Here is a 21,065-nt window from a genome sequence, read left to right as displayed (position 1 = left end):
AGCAGTCCCTATGCTGCCTCAGAGAGCCGTTTCCATTTAGTCCCTTAAGCTCCTAATATGGCCTGTTTGTCTTTGCTAAGCCACTTCTCTCCTAGTTTGTAGATAAAGCTCAAAACCATGTGCTCAGCACTTCTCCCTGGGTTTTCCATCTGATCCTCCACGTCAGGGAATTACTCAAAATATTAGGAGTGCTATTGGTTTCTGGGATATCAAATAGTTATTGCTCCCCCCTCCCGCCCCCCACTGTGTGTTCTTTGGTGTTGGAAATTGCTGCAGATGTCAGTCACAGCGGGGATTAATTCATCATCTTCAACATTTATGTGAAAATGAGATAGGCAGTGTGGCTCGATGCCCGTACACAAGCCTGCCAAGTGCTGGCTGCTTTGTGTGATCTGGACACATTCAAATTTCCCAGCCAGATAAGACCAGATTCTTCGGCCCAGGAAAGTGTCAAGCGAATATCAACTTGGGACTTGAATGAAGAAAGGTTTTGCTTATGGAAATATAACCCTGGATCTTCACTCATCACTCATATCCCCCCCCTACTGTAATGAAACCACAAAGATAAGACTACAGATTGTCTCTAACCTAGGGCTGGCTTTTGTGGGCCCACTCATGTGCTCTGAGGACCTCTTCCCATGAAGAAATATCATGCACAAAGGCCAAATATACAGTTAAGCATTGCATAGGACTGGAACTTGGGACAAGCCAATATTAGCCCCGCCATGTTAGTATGAATAGATACCTATTACACTGTGACTGAGTGTAACTGGAAAAATAAACAATGTAATCACTCTACAAGAAATGTCGGGGCTGGAGAGAAGGCTCAGTGGTTAAGGGCACTGATTGCTCTTCCAGATGGTCTCAGGTTCAAATCTCAGCACCCACATGGCAGCTCACAACTGTCTGTAACTTCAAGACCTGATTGTCTTACACAGACATACATAACACCAATAGACAGACAAAACACCAATGCACATAAAGGTTAAAAAAAAAAAAAGAAAAAGAAATGTCCCAGAGTCCTTTAAATGGACCGTGTGCCTTCCCTTGTGAGCTGTTATACATACAAGTCCCTCATTGTCTTCCTGAGGACATTCCATGGGCCTTGGCTTAATTTTCACTTCCCTGGGGACAACTGTTCTTCCCCTATATGGAGCAACCAAGACAAACGCCATCATGGGTTATTATTGCAGATGAGAACGCCGTAGGCTTTGCATGCTTTCCTACTTATCAGCGGTGAGTTATTAAACACAGCCCACACTAAAGCTCCATCACTTAAACAGAGGGCTGTGGGGATATGTTTCTAAAGTGTCATGATATTAAAATTGTTGAGCTGGGGATGTGTGCCTTTGACCCCTACATGGCTTCCTCTTGCCCCACTGAGCACATTTCTTCAGAAGTCCCCTGGCTCAGTGAGAACTCCCCGTTATCTCACTGTGGTCTCAGAGCACCGCCTCTGCGGAAAGAAGCCACTCTCTCACTTCCCACTCAATTCGCAGTAGCCTGCTTTGCGCTCCAGAGCGAGGATCTGCCTACTGAAGTAGGATCCTGCAGGCTTGCACACTCACCCTGCGGTGCACACGAGGCAGTGGATGTTATGAAAACCCGCTGCTAATTCGTGCTTACCGGTAGATCTTGAAAGCATTGTGCTGAGCAGAAGAAACCAGACACCGAAAAGTACATGCAGTTTGAGTCTCTCTACCTCAAGCTCCAGAAGGGCCTAATGCAGAGTGTCAGCTCTCGGATTGGTGGTTGGCTGGGGCCCCAGCTGGAGCAAAGACCTGACAGAGTGCCGAAGCATGGTAGGTGTGTTCTCATTGTGGCATGCTTGCGTGTTTACAGGGAGCAAACATCTGTCAGAGCTCATCAGACTGTGCATTTAAAGAGAGGCATTTCACTGTGCCTGAATCAATTTTATTTTAAGAATATACTTGGTAAATGCATCGAACTTATTTTTTAAGACTTCGGCCTTCACAAGAAGAATGTTTTGACAGACCTCGGCTCAGATATTTTGACTCCCTAGCCTCCTGGGCAGTTAGCAAGGCTAACAGAAGAGTAAAGACTTATCTCTTAGGGACAATTAGAATACCTTTTTAAAAATTTGTTATAGTAACAAAAATGGTTCATGTGTCAGACAAACACAAGAGGAACCCTCTGGCAATGAAGTTTCTAGTATTGTCCGGCTCCAGGCTCTCATGTATATGTAATTCCAGAGTTAAAAATAGACATTATGGACAGGTCCTATAGCTACTGGCTAGAAAGGCCTCTGGACCGTTTCAAAAGGTGCGAAGCTCTGGCCAGGACTCTCATCATCTCTGCTGTCTGTCCTACCCCAATGCATGCTATACGTGAGAATTATATCCCCAAGACCTGGCTCCACCACAGCGGTTCCAGGTGTGCAAGCAGATGTTTACAGGTGGGTCCCCCTGTGCCTCTGGCAATAGTTGTATTTGTAAACCTGTCTGCTACACGTCACCTGGAAAGATCTCCGATTTCTTCGGTCGAAATCTCCAAGGGCTCAGATAAAGTAGAGCTCACTCTCTTGGAGCCTCAAGGGTGAGCACCAGGGAGACTGAGTATGGGGATCTGCAAGCACCTCCTGCATGGGGCCTGCTATTAAAAACTACGATGCAGCCGGGCATGGTGGTGCATGCCTTTAATCCCAGCAGGCGGATCGCTGTGCATTCGAGGCCAGCCTGGTCTACAAAGTAAGTCCAGGGCAGCCAAGGCTACACAGAGAAACCCTGTCTCAAAAATAAAATAAAAATGAAAAATTCCGATGCAATAGGCCAGACATGGAGCTCACAGGGCTGCGTTCCTGGGTGGTTTTTGTTTGTGAGCCAGGCTCTCACGCAGCCTGTGTAATCAGCTTTAGACTCCCCGTGTTACTGAGGATCATCTTCCGTACGAGTGCAGGAGAGCAGGGTGTGGGTGTTGAGCATCCTCCTCCATCACCCTCTGTCTTGGTGTCTGAGGCTAACTCTTTCACTAAACCTGGAGCTTACCAGTTTGTCTAGACACACTGGCCAGTACGTCCCCAGACCAGCCTGTCTTCCGGCACCTTCACTTCCATATGCCTGTATAATGCTTATATGTCAATCGCTCTGCCACCTGAACCCTCTCCCTTAGCAGCGCTGTGAATGACCTTGAGTTTATGGTCGTCCTGCCTCCGCCTCCCAAGTGCTGAGATCACAGGCTTCTGCGGCCGTGCCCAAGTTATACCATGCTGGGGATTGCACCCAGGGCTTTGTGCATGCTAGGAAAGCACTCTGCCAACTGATCTACATTGCTAGTCACAATCTTGTATTTCCAGTGGCTCTTAGGTTCTTGTAATGCAGGTAATCCCTACATCTCACTAGGAAACTAACAGCAACTAGTTCCCAAATTGAGTAGAACTGAGGTCAGTAAGAGCCTCTTCACATTTTAAAAGAGAATATCTATCCCATTTCTCTTGTTTTCAAGCTCAGATTTACTTTTCTTTTCCCTATCTCTTCCCTCAGAATCAACCCTACACTCAATACCTTGTCTAGGCCACACTGGTGTATCTGTCACCTTCTAATGACAGGAGTGATCGTCACATCCTAATGGCACATCCTCAGGCATGGAGGTTTCTGGGACCTCGCCTGTACTAAACCAGGCCTGGCTTGAACCTTCTTACTATGTGTGCATATGAATGGTTCTACATTATCTTCTGGCATGACACTAGGACAGCAGAGAATAGGTAAGAGCAAAGAAATAGGTAGCAAGGCTATGCACTGACAGTCTCTAGGCTTGTGACAACCGCTGCCATCAGTAACTCACAGCAGTTGGCTGCATCGGGCCCACACAAGACCTGCCCTATTAAAAGTCAGTTAAGCAAGGGCTCACCCAGCCCTACCCTTAACCTCTGAACTATTAACCAGTGATAGATTCTGGGAGATGGTGGGATCAGTGTCTTCCACTTTGTACCCACTGCTGAGCCCACCAGGCTCTTGTAGATAGCTCCAAACCCATGGTCACACAGATGGCCCAGGTTATTCTCAGTGGGCCACAAAGAAAAAGAATGAGGATGAGAGAGAGAGAGATCTGGGAGGTGGTAAAAATGGTCGGATGTGTTGTATACATCTCTGAAACTGTAGAAGTTACTAAAATATTTTAAATGGTAGAATGTCTTAGTTTCCTGTTGCTGCAATAAAAACGCCATGCCCAAGGCAACGTATAAATGAAAGGACTCGGTTTGGCCTCAAAAGGTTATAGTTACTTGGAGCAAAGGAACTCACATGTTGATCCACAACCGTGAGGCAGAGGGAAGCAGGAGGGAGGAGGCTTCTGGAACCTGGAAGCCCAGCCCCAGGGACACACTTCCTCCAACAAGGCCATGCCTCCTGATGCTTCCCAAACAGTTCCACAAACTGGGGCCCAAGCACTGCAGAGTGAAAGCCTACAGGTGCTTATCCCCATTCCAGCTGCCATGCAGGCCGTCATCAGGGTGAGCCAAACCATGGTCCTTAGGACACACTGAGGCTGCACTGAGTGGAGCCCGAGACCAGTTTGCGGCCCCTCATCATCTTCTGTTAGAGCCTGACTCCTTTTATTAATTAATGGACTCTGTAGGCTCATGTCTACAGGGAAAATGTCTCCAAGAGAAACGGTTCCTGTTGCTGAAATAATTTGTAAGTTGCGTAGATTGGGGAAGGAACCTTCCAGATTCCCTCTGGTTCTGGCACCACAATGACACAGGCGGTTTGCCTTTCAGTGAACTCTGTTTCCAGTGCAGCCCCGTTGCCTCGAGAGGCTTCCTTGTGGACACAGAGGCCCATTATTTCCGAACCAAAGGAAAGTGAGACTACAACATTTTATGTAAATGCTGCTTCAGAATTTTAGATAGCACCAACTCATTAGGGTAGTCATTCTATTTTTAAATTTTAGACTGAATTCCCTTATAGGGACGATGCCTTGCTTAGGAGCCATCCATTTGCACACTTACTGTGGTTGACAAAACAAGTCCCATCCTGTTACAACTTGGTAATGCACACCTAGCATCTGTACTTCGTGAGTTTTAGCTTGACAATCCGTAAGTTCTGAGATGATCCTGTGTGTGTGTGTGTGTGTGTGTGTGTGTGTGTGTGTATGTGTGTGTGTGTGTGTTGCTTGGTGACTGGGCATACAGGGTTTAGATGTAGCAGCCGTGACAATGGCTATTTGATTAAGTTGGTGTCTACCGCACACCACGCTGTTTCATACCAGAGTTCCATTGCTGGTCTGCGGTGACTGCATTGCTGCAGACAACAGAGGACAAGGAGCATGCTGTTTCTTTGTCACCAGCTTCACTTAAGAAGCCCAGTGTTGTTGCTGATTGGCATGTAGAGAGTTGACCCCATCCCTGCCAGGCTCAGACCGTAAGCAGCTGCTGTATTCCAAACATTGGAGCCCAGTGCACCACCCCTGCCTTGAGAAGCCAGTGGAAATTACCAGACAACTCAAAACACATGCTGGGGGGTTTTTATCTTCTTAATCTTTAGGAAACATTAGCAAATAAGATTAGAGAAAGATGTTTGGCCCTAGCATCCACGCTCAGCTTTAACTTTACAGCCTCTCAATTGGAGAGGAAAACTTTGAATAAGGTCAGCACACCTGCCTCTCTGCCTTGGGTTTCTGCTGCGGTTTTGACATTCTTTAGGACCCAAGTCTTTTGGCCTTCGTACATGCGCTGCAGAGGACCCCTAATAGGTGCTCAGGGGGGCAGACTGTCTCTTCTGGCATCACGATGTGAGACATTAGAGTTTTAACAGGTCCTCCGATGTTATTTTGGTTTCCTTTGAGGCTGCAGAAGTGCTTGGTGTTTTGCAGTCTAAGATCAGATTTCTAAGGCTTGGGTTCAGCTCCAGCACCCACGCGGCAACTCACTACTTTCTAACTCCAGTTCCAGGGGATCCATCATGCTCTTATGGCCTCCATGGACATACAATGTGTGCATTTACATAAACATAGGAAAAAATACTTCTATATATAAAAATAAATCCTCTGAAATTTTGAATTTCAAATAATAATCACATGGGAAATATTTCTTTAACTTTTTTCACTATTTAAAAAAAATTAACACTATTCTTAGACTGTAGGCCATATAAAAGCAGGCCACACATTGTATTTATTTTTCTGGTCCCTGTTATAGAGGAAAAACAGGTTTCCACGATATCTGAATGATCTGGGTTTAAACTCTTGCTCTGCCAAGTATTAACCATGTAACCTCAGTCAAATCCCTGACCTCTCCATGCCCAGCTTCTCTATAAAAATAGCTGGGCAGCCACCCACAGAGGAGAGAGCCAGTGCCCAAACAGCAGGCAAAATGGTGACTGGTTCCGAAGGCTCCGGGACAGACAGCGTTCAATGGCTAAAGCACTTGAAGACGGGGGTTCAGATCCAGTCTTCACATAAAGTCAGGGTGGCATGGCAGCCAGCTGTCATCCCAGCACACAGGAGGCAGAGGCAGAAACATGACGTGCAGAGCAGGCTACCTATCCGCTCTAGCCAAATCCGCAGACTCTGTCTTCAGCTTCTCTAATGTGGGGAACAAATGAGGAAACTTCAGGAATGCGCACACACACCTGCAAAACATGCATGCACACACACCAACACGCCACACCTGTAACCGTACGCAGAAGTCCCCACCATAACCGCAAAGATGCAGTTCTGTGGGAGCTTGGCATGTTTGCACTTAGTGCTGGTCAAACCAACAGCACACACAGAGGAGTCCCGGACGTGCTGTGATTAGGCTTAGAATTCTTGCGACTTTGTGGTAGAAACCATACTTTGAATTTTGGGTTTTGGTCTTCATCCAGGCTGGTGATAGATACCCTCTTCTGAAGCTAGGCAACAGAGGAAGCCTCAACTCCGCCACACGTGTGCATGCGTGCTCGTGTGCGCGTGTGCATAGCAGTGCGCGATTCACTTCCGCTGTAATGCACTGTGTTGTTAACCCAGATGTTCAGGAGGACTGGTGTGTTGAAGTGTCTTTTCCGCCCTGCTTACAGAATAGGATGGGTTTAGGGCTCTTTACTCAGTCTAAGCAACATTGTTCCTGCCAAAGGGGGGGGGGGGCGAAGCCGCTAAGAAAAACTACAAACCTTCCCAATTGCAAGCTCACCGGGGAAGCAGCCCCTCCTCCTCGCTTCATCAGGCACACAATACAGGTCTTATTACACGATGGCAGGCTCCATGCTGTGGGTGCAGTCAAGGAGGCTGGCTGGCTGGCTTCTATGAGACTCTTTGTCTTTCCCAAGGGAGGTAAATTCTTCCTTCAGGCGCCCATGCCCTGAAAGTTCAGACAACATCCCAAAATGACTGATGGGGACTTCTTCTTGAAGGTCATCAGAGTTGAGCCCATTCATTGAAACGCTAGTGTCTGCAGCCACCCTACAGAGTTCTTCCAGCCAATGCCTTTCTGCTTGCTGATGGAAGGCCAATGGCAGAAGCAAGAGGGAGAGAGCGCATCGTGAAGCCCGCCTTGGGCTTTCCAGGAAGCTGGGAGGATCCACAAATGAGCATTGAGGAATGGAGCACTCTGCTTCACCCTTCAATGCACGCACGCACGCACGCACGCACGCATGGGAGCCTCTTGAGCATCTGCAAGGGCCCTTCCAGCTGTGCTGGTGAATTCAGGGTGCGGGAGGAGGAAGCCAGACTTGGTGACAGACACCAGAATGTTGTGTTCATTTCTCCTGGGGGAGATGAAAACAAATGTCCAGTCACCCCGAAAGCAAACTAACAGAAGACCAATGTACGGTGTCACCACAGTTTAGCTTGCTGACACCAATGAGTTCATTGAACCTTTTTATAGAGCACAGGTAAGGGGTCACGTGCGGGAGTGTCATGGCAGCTGAATCACTCCAAAGTCCCACTCCATCTTGGATGGCAACTTCAGAGAGACTACAATGGCTTCCTGCTTTTGATTAGGAGTGCTTCCTGGTGTATTAGAAGGGTACAGTCTAGGATCTCTTGTAGCTGGGAGGGGCAGTAGGAGCTAGAATCTGAAGCAAGGGGCTCCTTGCTCCCAGTCAGTAGCTCCATTACCACCATATATACCTGGCGTTCACTATATTACGCTGCTGTGGTTGCCTTTTGTGGTGGTTTGAATGAAACAGCCCTTAGAAGTCCATAGGAAGTGGCCCTGTTAGAGTAGTTGTGGCTTTGTTGGAGGAAATGTGTCACTGGGGGATGGGCTTTGAGGTTTCAGACACTCAAGCCAGGCCCAGTGTCACCTGTTTTGTTGGCGTAGCAGCCAACACACCCTGGGACGCACGATCTCCTCACAGGAGGCACCCAGCCATGTGCTCAGAGAGAGGGCTTCAAAAATCTCAACGAGGCTCGCTGGTTCTGTGAGTCAGTGTAAACCAAGGGCTGTTTACATAAAGTGACTTCTTTCTAATGTTTGTAGGGCTTGCGAGAGGAAAGGCAGTTTGGATCAGTTATGAATAACTCCTCTCGGTGGGTGGCAGGAATGCATGTTTATCTGTCCACACTGGTGTACGGATGTGAGGGCCTGCGTGTATGTGTCTGTGCTCATCCTCATCTTCCCATAGAGGGAATCCCTCTGTCTCAGTAACATGGGCAGCCAGGAGCAAAATTAATCAAATAAATACTGTTCTTTCCGGTCAGAGAGTTGTGACCACTGCTATTTTTACTTTCTTTTGGCTCATTCACCACCCACATCCCTAAAAGGCACCAGACGAGACATTTTTAATTCTCCTGCACTGGCTGGATGTCATCTATACTCACGAGAGTTTCCGGCGGGCGGGGTTCTTTTGTTTTGTTTTAATTTTTATAATCTGACTGTTCTGCCTTATTCAACCATCTCAGGCTTTGAGATGTTCCTGGAAGAGGGGAGCAGCCCTGCCTTTGGGGCTTTTGGGAGTGACCCCACCCTGTGGGCCAGGGCAGATGTAGTGTGGCCATCGACTCAGGCCCCACTGAAAGTACATGCTGATCAGTGATACGGAAGGTGTGATGCCAGGGGGCATAGCTGGTGGACCCTTTAGAGGACAGGCTTAGAAGTGTCAGACTTGCTGTCCTGATGGCTACGCAGGTGACTGTGGCAAGAGATTGCCCCTCGGGTCCCTCTGCAGAGTGAAGAGATCACACACCGTGACGTCATTGAAGATGCTGTGCAGTGTAGACAGTGTCTGGCACATAGGGTTAGGTAGCTGTGCCTGCTGAGAGCCCAAGATGCTTGCTGGCTCGTGGCGTTGTTTTGTTATCACCTCCGTCTTTCTTACATTGCTCATCACCCACCCATCTATGTACCAAGTGGTAGCTGTGTATATGTGTAGATGTACATATGTAGAGTGACTGGTGTCAGCTTCCTACTAGAATACCCCCCCACACCCACCCCTGAGTTCTTGTTAGATAGGTACAGTTGCATTATTAAAAAAAAAGATAGTTGTGTGCCAAATGCTTAAGCCTCATAATCTGGTAATACCTGCTGGTCAGTTTGACCACAATTGAACAGGCTTTTCAGAAAGCTTGCCTGCTTGAGGGCCAGAGGGGAGATCTCAGAGCTCAAAGGAGGTGGCTCTCCGTTTCTGACCTTCAGCCTTCACTCCATACCATGAAAACAGCCAGGCATGCCTCGGCCTGCACAGTGGACAAGCAAGTCCTGGGGACTTACCCATCTGTTCATAGAAGTGGGGTAGGAAAAGCCTGGCTTCTGGAATTGCCAAGGGTATTTGCCCAAGACCGCTGTTATTTCCCCTGGTCACACAGCTATTTGCATTCTAGAAAGTGAGAAGAGAAATGCTCACCACAGGAAACGGAAGCTGGCCTCATTTGGACAAGCTGTGGTCCCACCACCAGGCCTCTGTGTGCGTCAGGGGTGGCTAGGAGCTGGCTTCGCTCCAGCACTTTTAGTGTTGAGTTTTTCTGAAGGCAGCTGGCTGGGGAACTGTTTAGGATGTTCTGCGTTTTGCTTCTTAACTTCTCCTCTCCTTCATCTGGGGATGTTACTATAGCCAACGGCCTCCAGTTTGACCTGGCTGCTCTCCCTTGACATCACGCCAACTCTCCGGAGGGAGAATCAACTAACAGAGTGCATAGTTAGCAACCAGCCATGGAGATGCCTTCTCCCTCCTCACCCAGGGACCTTCTCCCCTTCTTGGGAGTTGCTCTGTCTCCCATCGAGGTGGCTTAGATGCTTCAAAGACACCTAAGCAGGGCATGGAAGGATGGCCTGGAGTGGCTGTTGCAGCTCTGAAGGAGCAAGTGCAGAGACCAGGCCTGTGCCTGGCTGCTGTGATGGGAGGTGTATAGGTCCTGAGGTCCTAGTACATCGCAGCAGAAAGACAGAGAGGAAGTAGAGGCTACTCTTATGTCTCTTTGGGTCTCTTTTGCCAGCGCTGCTAAAGAAACCAGCAGGAGCTGAGGAGAGAGAAATGATTCTCACCATTGGGTGCACACCAGAATGGCTGCAAGATAGCATGCCAAAGCAAGGACTCCTGAGTCTTCTGAGCTAAGAGAAAGACCGTTCTGGTTTTGTAGCACCCAAAACCACATCTGCCTACTCTCTGCGGTGCTTTAACTCCAGTGTCCCCCATAGCTTTCTGTCATGGTCAGACGCCCCCCAATCCACCCCACCCCGTTGCCCCAAACCCCCGCCTGAGGAGGGAAGAAAGGGGCTAAATGCTGCACAGACCTCTCTGCTCTTTCTCTTCCTTAGTTGCTTTTATTGTTGGTAATGTCTTCCTCCCTCAGCCTCCTTGCTCCTTACAGTGAGCAGAATGTTGCAGGATTAGGAGAAAGTGTGAGTTTAAGACGCTGTTGTTCTTGCATCCTGGAGGCATTTCAAACACCACTGAAGTCATTCCCGGCATCTCCCCCAAGTGGAATAATGGGAACAGCATGGGGTTTGCCTGCTTGTGTTCAGCTCCACTCAATCTGGATTGAAAGCCACGCAGAAGCTGTGTGGACTTGGGCAAGTCAGTGTAACCGAGGTTAAGCTCTGGGGGAGGTGGGTGGGTCAGGAAGACACTAAGGACCACACACCACGGACAGATAGGCAGAGTGGCAGCTGCATGGCAGGGGCTCCAAGGGAAATTGAGGCCCCAGAACCTGACATGGAAAGCAGAGGGGGAGGGGTCTCTAGAGAGAATCAGGACTTGAAAGACAGAAGAGGGAGGAGCCCTTAACCTTCTGGGGGGTCACAGCAGGAGCCCGCAGCCAGACTCTCTGATTCACAGGCAGAGTCAGGGAAGGAAGGGTGATAGGATGGGGTACCCCATTTGCTTTCAGGGTTAAATGTCTGCTAGCTTGGGACTCATGATGTCCAGACAATTTCCAGACCAGTGAGATGATGATGATGGTGGTGGTGATGATGATGATGGTGGTGGTGGTTGTGATGATGGTGGTGGTGGTGATGGTGGTGGTGGTGGCAGTGGTGGTGAAATTTGAATCATAGAACTCATAGAAACGTGACTGTTGGGTGTCAAAATCATCTCACAGTACTACCAAACAGAGGCCATTTTCAGTTTTAAAAGCTTAAATCAGGCAAGGAATTGTGTAACCTATGCAAAGCTTGGCTGTTTTCTCCACCCTCACCCTCCCTACAAAAACCCAGCAAAAGTCATTGAAACTTCATTTCTAAAATTAAATGTGACTTCTATTGGGTGTTTCGTCCTGTTTCCCCTTGCATTGTTTTTTAAGTTACTAGAGTTTTCTTTTAAAAGCAAGAAATAATGTGAGTGTTAAAAGTATCTAAAAATTCAGAGACTACGCCAAGGACAAAAATAACAGAAATTGAAAAACATAAAAACAAACATGATTTCGTTTACCCAGCTATAAACTCATATTAGACATAAATTGTATTTATAACTGCTTCAAATCGTATGTACTGTATAAGACTTGAAAAAATATCCTTCATCGCACAATAGTATACACTAAGGTATACACAATATACAATTCAGGTTGAGGCTAATAGTATAATGAATTCCAGTGCCTCGGAAAGCCAGGCAATAGGGACCCAGAATGGATGGAATAATGCTTTCAGGGAGTCATGTAAGCCATGAGAATTGCCAGGCATAGACAAGTGGAGAACCTTTCCTCGGCAGAATAAACATCCAGTGAGAAACTCCAAGGCACCGGCCTTGTGGAGCCCTGGGGGAGCTGGTTGGCCTGGCTGTTTGTATGGCGAAAAGCTGCCTGAGACAGAAGGCATGACCAGCCACGACCAGCTTCTTCTGACTGGTCGACTGGCCGCAGAAGGTGGAAGTTGGTTATTGGCTGTCGAAAATGAGTCTGATGGGAATGACAAATCCAAAGCCTGCCTTTATTTCTACCACAAGAATACATTTAAGAAATACTTTGCCAGGTGCGGTGATGCACGCCTTTAATCCCAGCATGCAGGAGGCAGAGGCAGGTGAATCACTGTCTCAAAAAAAAAAAAAAAGAAAAGAAAAGAAAGAAAGAAAAGTAAAAGAAAGAAAGAAATATTCTAAAATAGCATTATTGGGAAGTTGTTATTAAATCCCCTTCCCCCTGCCACCCCCCACCCCCACCCTGTCCCTTGCTGTTCCTGCTCCTCTCTTGTAATTCCCCTCCTCACTCCCTTTCCTATGTGACCTTCTGCCCATCCTTAACCCTTCTCACTCTTGGTATCTTTTCTAGCCTTTTAGACTTTATGCACACACACACACACACACACATACACACACACGGCTGGAGAAAATGTAGCTTTTGTCTTTCTAGCATCTTGCTTAACTACTTCCCAGATCTGTCCATTCTCCTACAAATTTCATAATGCCATTTCTCTTTACAGCCGAGTAAAATCTCACGTGCATGCATGTTCTGCATTTTCATTGCCCCTTCATCTGTTGATGGACAGCTAGACTGGTTCCATTTCCTTGCTGTCATGACTAGAGCAGCAATAAACATGAACGTGTGGGTATCTCAGTGGTAAGATATGTGTATATGCCTAGCTGTGGCTTTTTGTTTGTTTGTTTGTTTTTTGTTTTTGTTTTGTTTTTCGAGACAGGGTTTCTCTGTGTAGCCTTGACTGTCCTGGACTCGCTTTGTAAACCAGGCTGACCTTAGAACTAACAGCAATCTGCCTGCCTCTGCCTCCTAAGTGCTGGCATTAAAGGTGTGCGCCACCACCGCCTGGCCCAGCCCTGTGTTTTGTTTTTGTTTTCTTTTTTTAAATATTTATTTATTATGTATACAATGGTCTGTCTGCATGTACACCTGCAGGCCAGAAGAGGGCATCAGATCATATTACAGATGGTTGTGAGATGGATGCTAGGAATTGAACTTAGGACCTCTGGGGTCGCCATCTCTCCAGCCCCCGTTGTGTCTTTTTTAAAAGTTCAAATGTTGCTTTTTTTTTTTTTTTCCCCCATAAACAAGCCAATTACACTCTCTTGCCCGAGACTTTTCAGACTGCAGTGACCACCCTAAGCATGCTTCAGGTTTTGGTGGCCTGCCTTATATGTGTGGCATTCTGAGTGCCCAGCCACGGCACATCTTCTTAAAGGAGCGCCCTGTGGAAGATGCTGAGCCTGGTCCCCTTCAGGAAGGAATGAAAGGATGCCTTTGACCCTGCTGGATTAGCCCGCTAGGAAAGCCATGCTTGGGGGTTATGCCTGGAGGAGAGCTTGTCTTTTAGCGGTTTGATGGCGCCACCACGTGGAAAAGAGGTAGAATGCAGCCTTGGAACCTGTGCTGCTTTTTAAAAATTCTCTCTCATAGATTAGTCTCTATGGCACTTCTCCCTCCCTTCTCTCCCAGTGCACCCCCACCCCCCCCCCCTCCCCTCTCCCCTAGATCCCCCTCCTCTACAGAAAAAGGCGGAGCTCCCAGGCTTATCAACCAAGCTGCAGTAAGATGAGGCTCATCCCCCTCCCCCCCCATTAAGGCTGGATGAGGCAACCCAATAGAAGGAAACGGGCAGGCTGTGCTTTTTAAAGTCAAGTGTGAGGACATGGCACTTGTGAGGTCAGAGGACAGCTTGAAAGAGTCTGTTCTTTCCTTCCACCAGTGTGAGTCTAGAACTCACATTTTCAGGTGTGGTAGCAAGCGTGTGTGTGTGTGTGTGTGTGTGTGTGTGTGTGTGTGGTTTCTCCAGACAGGGTTTCTCTGTGTAGCCTCGACTGTCCTGGACTCGCATTGTAGACCAGGCTGGCCTTGAACTCACAGAGATCCACCTGCCTCTGCCTCCCGAGGGCACTGCTCCTGCTCATAGGGAAACAGCTATACCTAAGTTTATAGAGAGTTGGGTAGTTGGTGTGAATGTATGGGGGAGAAGGCCCAGTAAGTTGGTTGAGCCAATAAATATAATTAAGGAGATAATTATTAAGGCTCAGGTACGTCCTTTTGGTGTGTGGATTAGTATTATTTGTTTTGTGATTAGTTTGATTAGTCATTGTTGGAGTGAGATAAGGCGATTATTTAGTAGACGCTTTGAGTTGGGGAATATTATAGAGGGGAATATAATAATAATAATAACTACGGGTAGTCCTATTAGTGTAGGGGTAATGAAAGAGGAGAATAGATTTTCGTTCATTTTGTTTCTCAGGGGTTTTCAGTTTTTAATGATTTTAGTGCTTTAGGTGTGGGGTTTGAGAAGTAGTTAATGTCTGAAAGTTTTAGTTGAAATAGAATGAAAAGTGTAGCAGTTGAGGAGAGGACAGTGGTGAATCATGTTGATGTATCTAGTTGGGGCATTTCACTGTGGAGACTCTTATCTCTAATTTTAACTTAAAAGGTTAATGCTCTTAGCTTCGCAGTGAGATTAAATCATAGAAGCTGATCAGTCTTCAAAGTGTTTTAGTGGTACTATTTCAAGCACAATTGGCATGAAGCTGTGGTTAGAGCCACAAATTTCTGAGCATTGTCCGTAGAATAGGCCTGGGCGATTGGATGATACTGTGGCTTGATTTAGGCGCCTGGGAATAGCATCTGTTTTTAAGCCTAATGAGGGTACGGCTCATGAGTGTAAGACGTCTTCAGATGAGATTAGCATGCGAATAGGAAGGTCCATAGGAAGTACTACTCGGTTGTCAACTTCTAGTAGACGGAGGTCTCCTGGTTTTAGGTCATCTGTGGGGACTATGTAGGAGTCAAAACACAGGTCTTCATAATCGGTATATTCGTAGCTTCAGTATCATTGATGTCCTATTGTTTTGACAGTTAAGACGGGGTTATTGATTTCATCTATCATATAGAGAATTCGGAGGGATGGTAGTGCAATGAGTACTAAAATTGCAGCTGGTAGAATGGTTCAAATTGTCTCTACTTCTTGAACATCTATGGTGTTAGTGTGGGTTATTTTTGTAGATAGTATAGATGAGATAATATAAAGTACTAGAGAGCTGATAAGGAAAACAATTATAAGTGTGTGGTCATGAAAAGCTATGAGTGTGCCACCACCACCCAGCTGTAGCAAGCACTTTTACCTGCGGAGCCACCCTACCGGCCCAGGCCTGTATATTTTCAAAGGGCACAACTGAGAACAATGTAGACCTGTCGTTCAAATCACGTTTTCCTGTAGGAATTTAAGAGGCATCTCAGAAGCAGCTTTTCTTCTGCCTGGTAGGGCTCACACTGTGGCAAAGAAAGCTCCCATATTAACTTCAAAACCTACGCCAAGGGCCTTGGATCTATTCTCCCTCCCTCCACTTTTTCAAAAAAAAAAAAAAAAAAACTCATATATTTTAAACATCTATACTGTGGGGAACAGAAATATCTTAACACTTTTTCTATTCCACTACTAATTCAAATTGAGATCAGACTAGCTGAAGAAGAAAAAAAAAAGTACCTCTAGCATTTTGAAAATTCAGAAATGGCCTGAAACCATCTGTAATTAATATATAAGCCAATTAATTTCCAAGTTATCACTCAAATGCATATTTATTTCTGGCTCAAGGCTGTCAACTAAAGCCCCATGCTGTGCGGACAGTTCCAGCCTTCACATTCACGTAGACTTGTTTGAGTCCCACACCTGCGCCCTTCTCCCTCACATCTCATCTCTCAGGGCTACAGCCAGAGATGCAGGGTACACCTGCAGAAGAGCAGGTGTGAACAGGAGAGACCTCAGCCTCCTGTGGTGAGGCTACAGCTCACCTCAACCACACCTCACCCTCTTGGAGTTCTGTGTTAACAACAACACAGGCATCTCAAAGCAACAAGCATTTCACAGCCTCTTATCAAAAGCTTCTTCCTTTCTCTCTTGGACCACTGATCCATTGCAAATAGTTATAAAATTAAGTTATAAAACTGAAGTCACATGATGTATCCTTGGAATTACTCTCTTCCTCTCAAATACCCAATCTGTTTTCAAACGTCTCCTCAAAATATAAGAGCCTTTGGTTTTGTTGTTTTTCATTTCCTTGCTTGATTATACCCCATGCTAGCCTCAAACTCTCAATCCTCCTGCCTCAGCCTCCCAAGTATTGGGATTACAGTTGTTACACCTGCATGCCCAGGTCACAAGAACCACTGGAAACTTGAGGCAGCAACAGCTGATTCATCTTGCACTTGCCATGGGTTTGTTTCCTTTCCTCGCAGAAGGTACCTGGCTCTTTTTCACATGTCTGTATTCATGCTGTCCACAACCCATTATGGTCACGTGCTTTCTTTTGTTTTTTTGTTTTTGTTTTTGTTTGTTTGTTTTTTGCTTTGTTGGTTTTTCAAGACAGGGTTTCTCTGTGTAGCCTTGGCTGTCCTGGACTCGCTTTGTAGACCAGGCTGGCCTCGAACTCACAGTGATCCACCTGCCTCTGCCCCTGAGTGCTGGGATTAAAGGCATGCACCACCACTGCCTGGCTGTATGAATAATGTTCTGAGCACCAGGGCACTCTGACACTAATTCCATTGACTCGGATGTTGGCTGTTTGGTTGTCTGGGATGATCCAGGCTGGCATTCAGGAGATATAGCTGCAGTGGAACTCCAAAGCAATTTACTCATCTAATTAAAACTACTTAGTCTTGTCTTCCCAAATGCTGACAAGCCTAAGGCTCTTTTCCAGCCACAGCCCACACTGTTCTTATGATGGGGGCGGAGAGCGGGGAAGAACTCTCTTGCACCACGCCCCCACCTTCACCACATTGTGGGAAACAGTGGGACTACAAAGACGAGAGCCTCTGTAGAGATGCAATGAGTGTTGTTTCTTCCTGACACTCGGGAAGTCACACCAAGTGGGAACACCGTCTCCAATAAGTCCACATGTCCTCATCCTTCCCAGATAGTTCCACCAACTGGGATAAAGTAGTCAAGCAATATGAGCCTATGGGAGGCATTATCATTGAAACTGCCACACACACCCAGAGCCAGTGTGCCCTGTACAAAAGTCGGAGTGTGCAAGGGTGAGAGGTCTGGTCACCTCCACAGTTGGGATATGGCTTCTTCCAGGCAAATGGATGCCATCATGTCTGAACTGGAAAGATAAACAGCAGTTAGCTGGGTAAAGAGGGTAGAGGCGCAATGGGGTATGCATAGGCCAGCCTATGCAAAGTCTCAGAGGAAGACAAAGGACGGTACATTTGAGATCCACAAAATCCCATAAGAGCTGGGAAAGTGATGTGCACAGGCAGAACACAGGCCGGATCCCGGCGTTCCTTCCTCTCACTTGCTCTTCTTGACGTCTACATGATTGTGATCTTCGCTTTCCCATCTTTGATTGAAACTTAGTCAAATGGAAGATGTCTTCTATTCTAAAAACAGCAGTCTAAACCCATTATCGTACGAGTTGGCAAGTGCTCCTGGGCTCTCCTTGGAGACACAACTGGAAGGGGTGGGACGGACATGGGAGGCCGTGCACTTCCAGAGAGGAGAGTTGTCATCCAATCCTGTGTTCACGCCCCCCCCCCAAAAAAAAAGCAAGTAGCTTGGATTCTTGGCAAGAAAGTAAAATATTTAAACATTTTAATTGTCTTGATTTAAAAGTGGGAAGGAAGGAAAAAGAGAGGAAAGAAAGGAGGGAGGGAGGGAAGAGGAAGAGGAGAGAAAGAGACAGAAGACACTCAAGAGCCTACAGACCAAATACAATGTGTTGTCCTGGCCGAGGCTTGCAACCGTGAGGGTTCCAGGTAAATGCCCCCAGTGTGTCTCCATCATTGCCCGGCTTAGTGTCCCCTAACAGCCCTTCTCTTCTTGCTTTCCAGAAAGAGATGACAACCAGGATGTGTCACTAACACTCTGCCTCATCTTCCGGAAGAAAGGAATACTATTTCTCCCAGGAGTCCCTATGGGACAGGAAGTGGCCCTCCCTGGATGAAAATGACCCCCGACTTCCAGGAGCAGGAAAGCTGGAGCCCCACCGGGGACTTCTTCGGAAAGAGTCTCCTACCCACTTCACGTGTTCTTAACCCTCCAAGTGCTGCTAGCCAGAGCCTGTGGGCCATGCAGACCACAGCATGAAGGACCAGCCTTAACCCCTGCGGCTGAGGACAGTGCAGGAGAGGGCCATGCACGTCTGCCCGCTCTGCCTGTGAGCTGCCCCCCTAGGCTTTACTGGAATTCAGGTTTTAAGACTGAGAGGCTTGCTGTGGTGGTCCTCTTCCACTCACATCTTGTCAGGCTTCTTGACTAAGTTCTCTGTGGTTTATTTTTCTAAGCACCAAGCAAATTGGGGGATACCACATAGGCAGTACATTTTCCTGTCCCGTCTTTCCTTAAGTCCCTGCAGGCCCTAGCTCTGGGCTTGGGGCTCGGAGCTGAGAAAAGCCTGCAGTTCTTCTGGAAGCATCCATGCCATTTTCCTCATAGGTGGTTTCACCAGGGGAACCATTTGATGGGATACATGATCTGTGGCCCAGGCAAGCCATTCGCACGCTAACCATTGGGAAGAGTCTGTGACTGGAAATACAGCTGGGGTGTTATCAGTTTGCCCTGGTTAGAATGTATTCTTTGTAGCCACAGCCATTTCTAGACTCTCCCATTAAAGGTATACTTTCCCATTTCCCCAGAGAGAAATGAACTTAAAATTGACCTCTAGGATCCTTAAGCCAGATTAGTGCAGTGTTTGTTCTTTCTTAAGGGATAGTGACTCCTGGATGTCCCTGCATAGTAGAATACTAGGGTTTCAGTGACCAGACAAAAATGACAGTTGGTGTTTGGTACACGTGGACTAAATACTCTTGACTTGTAGCCTTCACAACTTGACCCCAGAAATTCTGATCCCCACTAATGTTTTTCCTCTTCTCCATTTTCCTTTCCTCTCCTTTCTATTCTCTCCCTTTCTTCCTCTTCTTCTTCTTCCTTCTCTCTCTCTCTCTCTCTCTCTCTCTCTATCTATCTCTCTCTCTCTCTATCTCTCTCTCTCTCCCTCCCTCCATCCCCCATGCTACATGATGACACAGACTCCATTTCTACTCAGTGGGTGTGCTACAGTCGCCAAGGTCTTCCTCCCAGCAGTCAGAATCACCATTCTGCACTATCTCTTGTCTTCGCGAGGTTTAGTAAATGAAATGCTGCCTTCTGTGGTTCCGTCACAAAGCTGTGGTTCTGCCAGCTTGACTAAGAAGCACCCATATTTGCCCCTGATGTCTGATTCTAGTAGACTGTTGGTGGAGGGAAGTAGAGATGGATGTGTTCCTGCAGCTGAGGTGATAGCAAAAGATGACTAAGTTAGTCTGATGCTATTTAGTATATATAATATGTGGATGCCATGTGTGGCCACCACAAAAGCCTGGCAAGAATGACGTCTTGTCTAAATGATGAAAAAGCTGACTGTACAAACTCAGTGGCATTGCACATGATGCAAGGATACAGAGCAATTCTCAGAGATGTTTCCCTCTGAAGCCCAACACCACTACTTCCATGATGTTGGCTCACTCTGACCTACAGGGACTTTTTTCTTTTCTCCTTAAGTAACTTTGGCCAAGATAGGCAACGGTTTTTTTTGTCAACATCACTTTGACCTAAAGCGTTATCTGATTGCCCTAAGGGTCCAGAGAAACAAGCCCTGAATTTCTGACCTAGGCAATACTTAACAACATACCACGTGGGTATGCAGGATGGTGGCACTGACAAATGGCAGGCTATTCCACCTGGTCTTGGGGAGTCTCTGCAGCTTTGTCCTTTGAACAACTGCAGGACTCATGCAGTCTGAAGTGGAGTATGTACCTGCATTTCAGTAATACTTAGTCAAAGGGGGAGCCTAACTCTGAAGACATTTGTCATTCCTTTTTAAAGTTATTTTCTATCAATTATTTGTGTATATCAAATTTCCATTTAGCTTGAAACATCCCTTTTTTTTTTTTTTTTTTTTTAATTCTTGGAATGATAGTGTCTGGCTTGTATTGCTAATTGCACTAATCAAATCTTAGAGTAAAATCTAGCCAACTGTTCTGCTTTTTTTTTTTTAAGTGCAAGGTGTTCATATTTCTACAGAACTTTGTTTGGCAAATTCTTTTTTTCTTTTTTTAAATCTTCATGAGCTGATTTTTAGCCTTTGGCCTAACCTTACCTTCCAAACGTCTATATTGTAAATGGAAGATCCTTGCAGCTCCAGGCCTAACTTTGTTCTCCCTCCTTTTCTATGTTTATTTTAATTTTGAGTAAATTCAAAGTTGAAAGACTACACCGAGTACCTACGTTCTTGAGTGCACCAAGAACATGAAGGGCCTCCTTCTTACATTTCTTTCTCACTCTAAATGCACTCATTGCTGAATCCTCAAAAAAAAAAAGAAAAAAAAAGAAAAAAAAAGTCATCCTAAAGTTTTAAAATACTTTATCATGCCTCCCCCTCCCGCTGTTAGAAATAAGAACCTTATCTGCCCATCTTCAATGCTATCAATTACAAGAGCCTGAACATTGACAAAGTGGGTATTTGGTAGGCAATACAGATTGTTCAAATTCTTCCCCCAAAATTCTTTGTAGTTGATTTTTCTTTAAAAAAAAAAAAATCTGTGATATAATCAAAAACTACACCTCACATTTAATTGTCATTGTCTTCATTTCCATTAATGGAGTATCGTTTCCTTCCTCTTCTTCTCTCTCCCTTACTGGCCCCTCCGTGTGTGTGTGTGTGTGTGTGTGTGTGTGTGTGTTGTGCTCTTTCATGACTGACATTACTAAACCATGCACGCCAATTTGAACATGG

At 46.4% G+C, this 21,065-nt stretch overlaps 1 protein-coding gene across 1 annotated transcript in view; it reads left to right on the top strand.

Annotated features, from left to right (window-relative positions):
• The window catches only part of Mob3b (MOB kinase activator 3B), a 112,077-nt gene extending 92,872 nt beyond the window's left edge, over nucleotides 1-19,205 (top strand). Inside the window, exon 3 of the mRNA XM_051157655.1 lies at nucleotides 18,124-19,205. Within this exon, the coding sequence (XP_051013612.1) occupies nucleotides 18,124-18,153 (30 nt within the window). The 3' untranslated portion in view covers nucleotides 18,154-19,205. The remainder of the gene's footprint in view (nucleotides 1-18,123) is intronic.
• The last annotated feature ends 1,860 nt before the right edge of the window (nucleotides 19,206-21,065 follow it).

The sequence above is a fragment of the Acomys russatus genome, chromosome 2 (genome assembly GCF_903995435.1).
Source record: "Acomys russatus chromosome 2, mAcoRus1.1, whole genome shotgun sequence".
Classification (NCBI taxonomy): domain Eukaryota; kingdom Metazoa; phylum Chordata; class Mammalia; order Rodentia; family Muridae; genus Acomys; species Acomys russatus.
The sequence above is the reverse complement of the archived record's forward strand: the minus strand, read 5'-3'. Positions and strand labels throughout refer to the sequence as shown.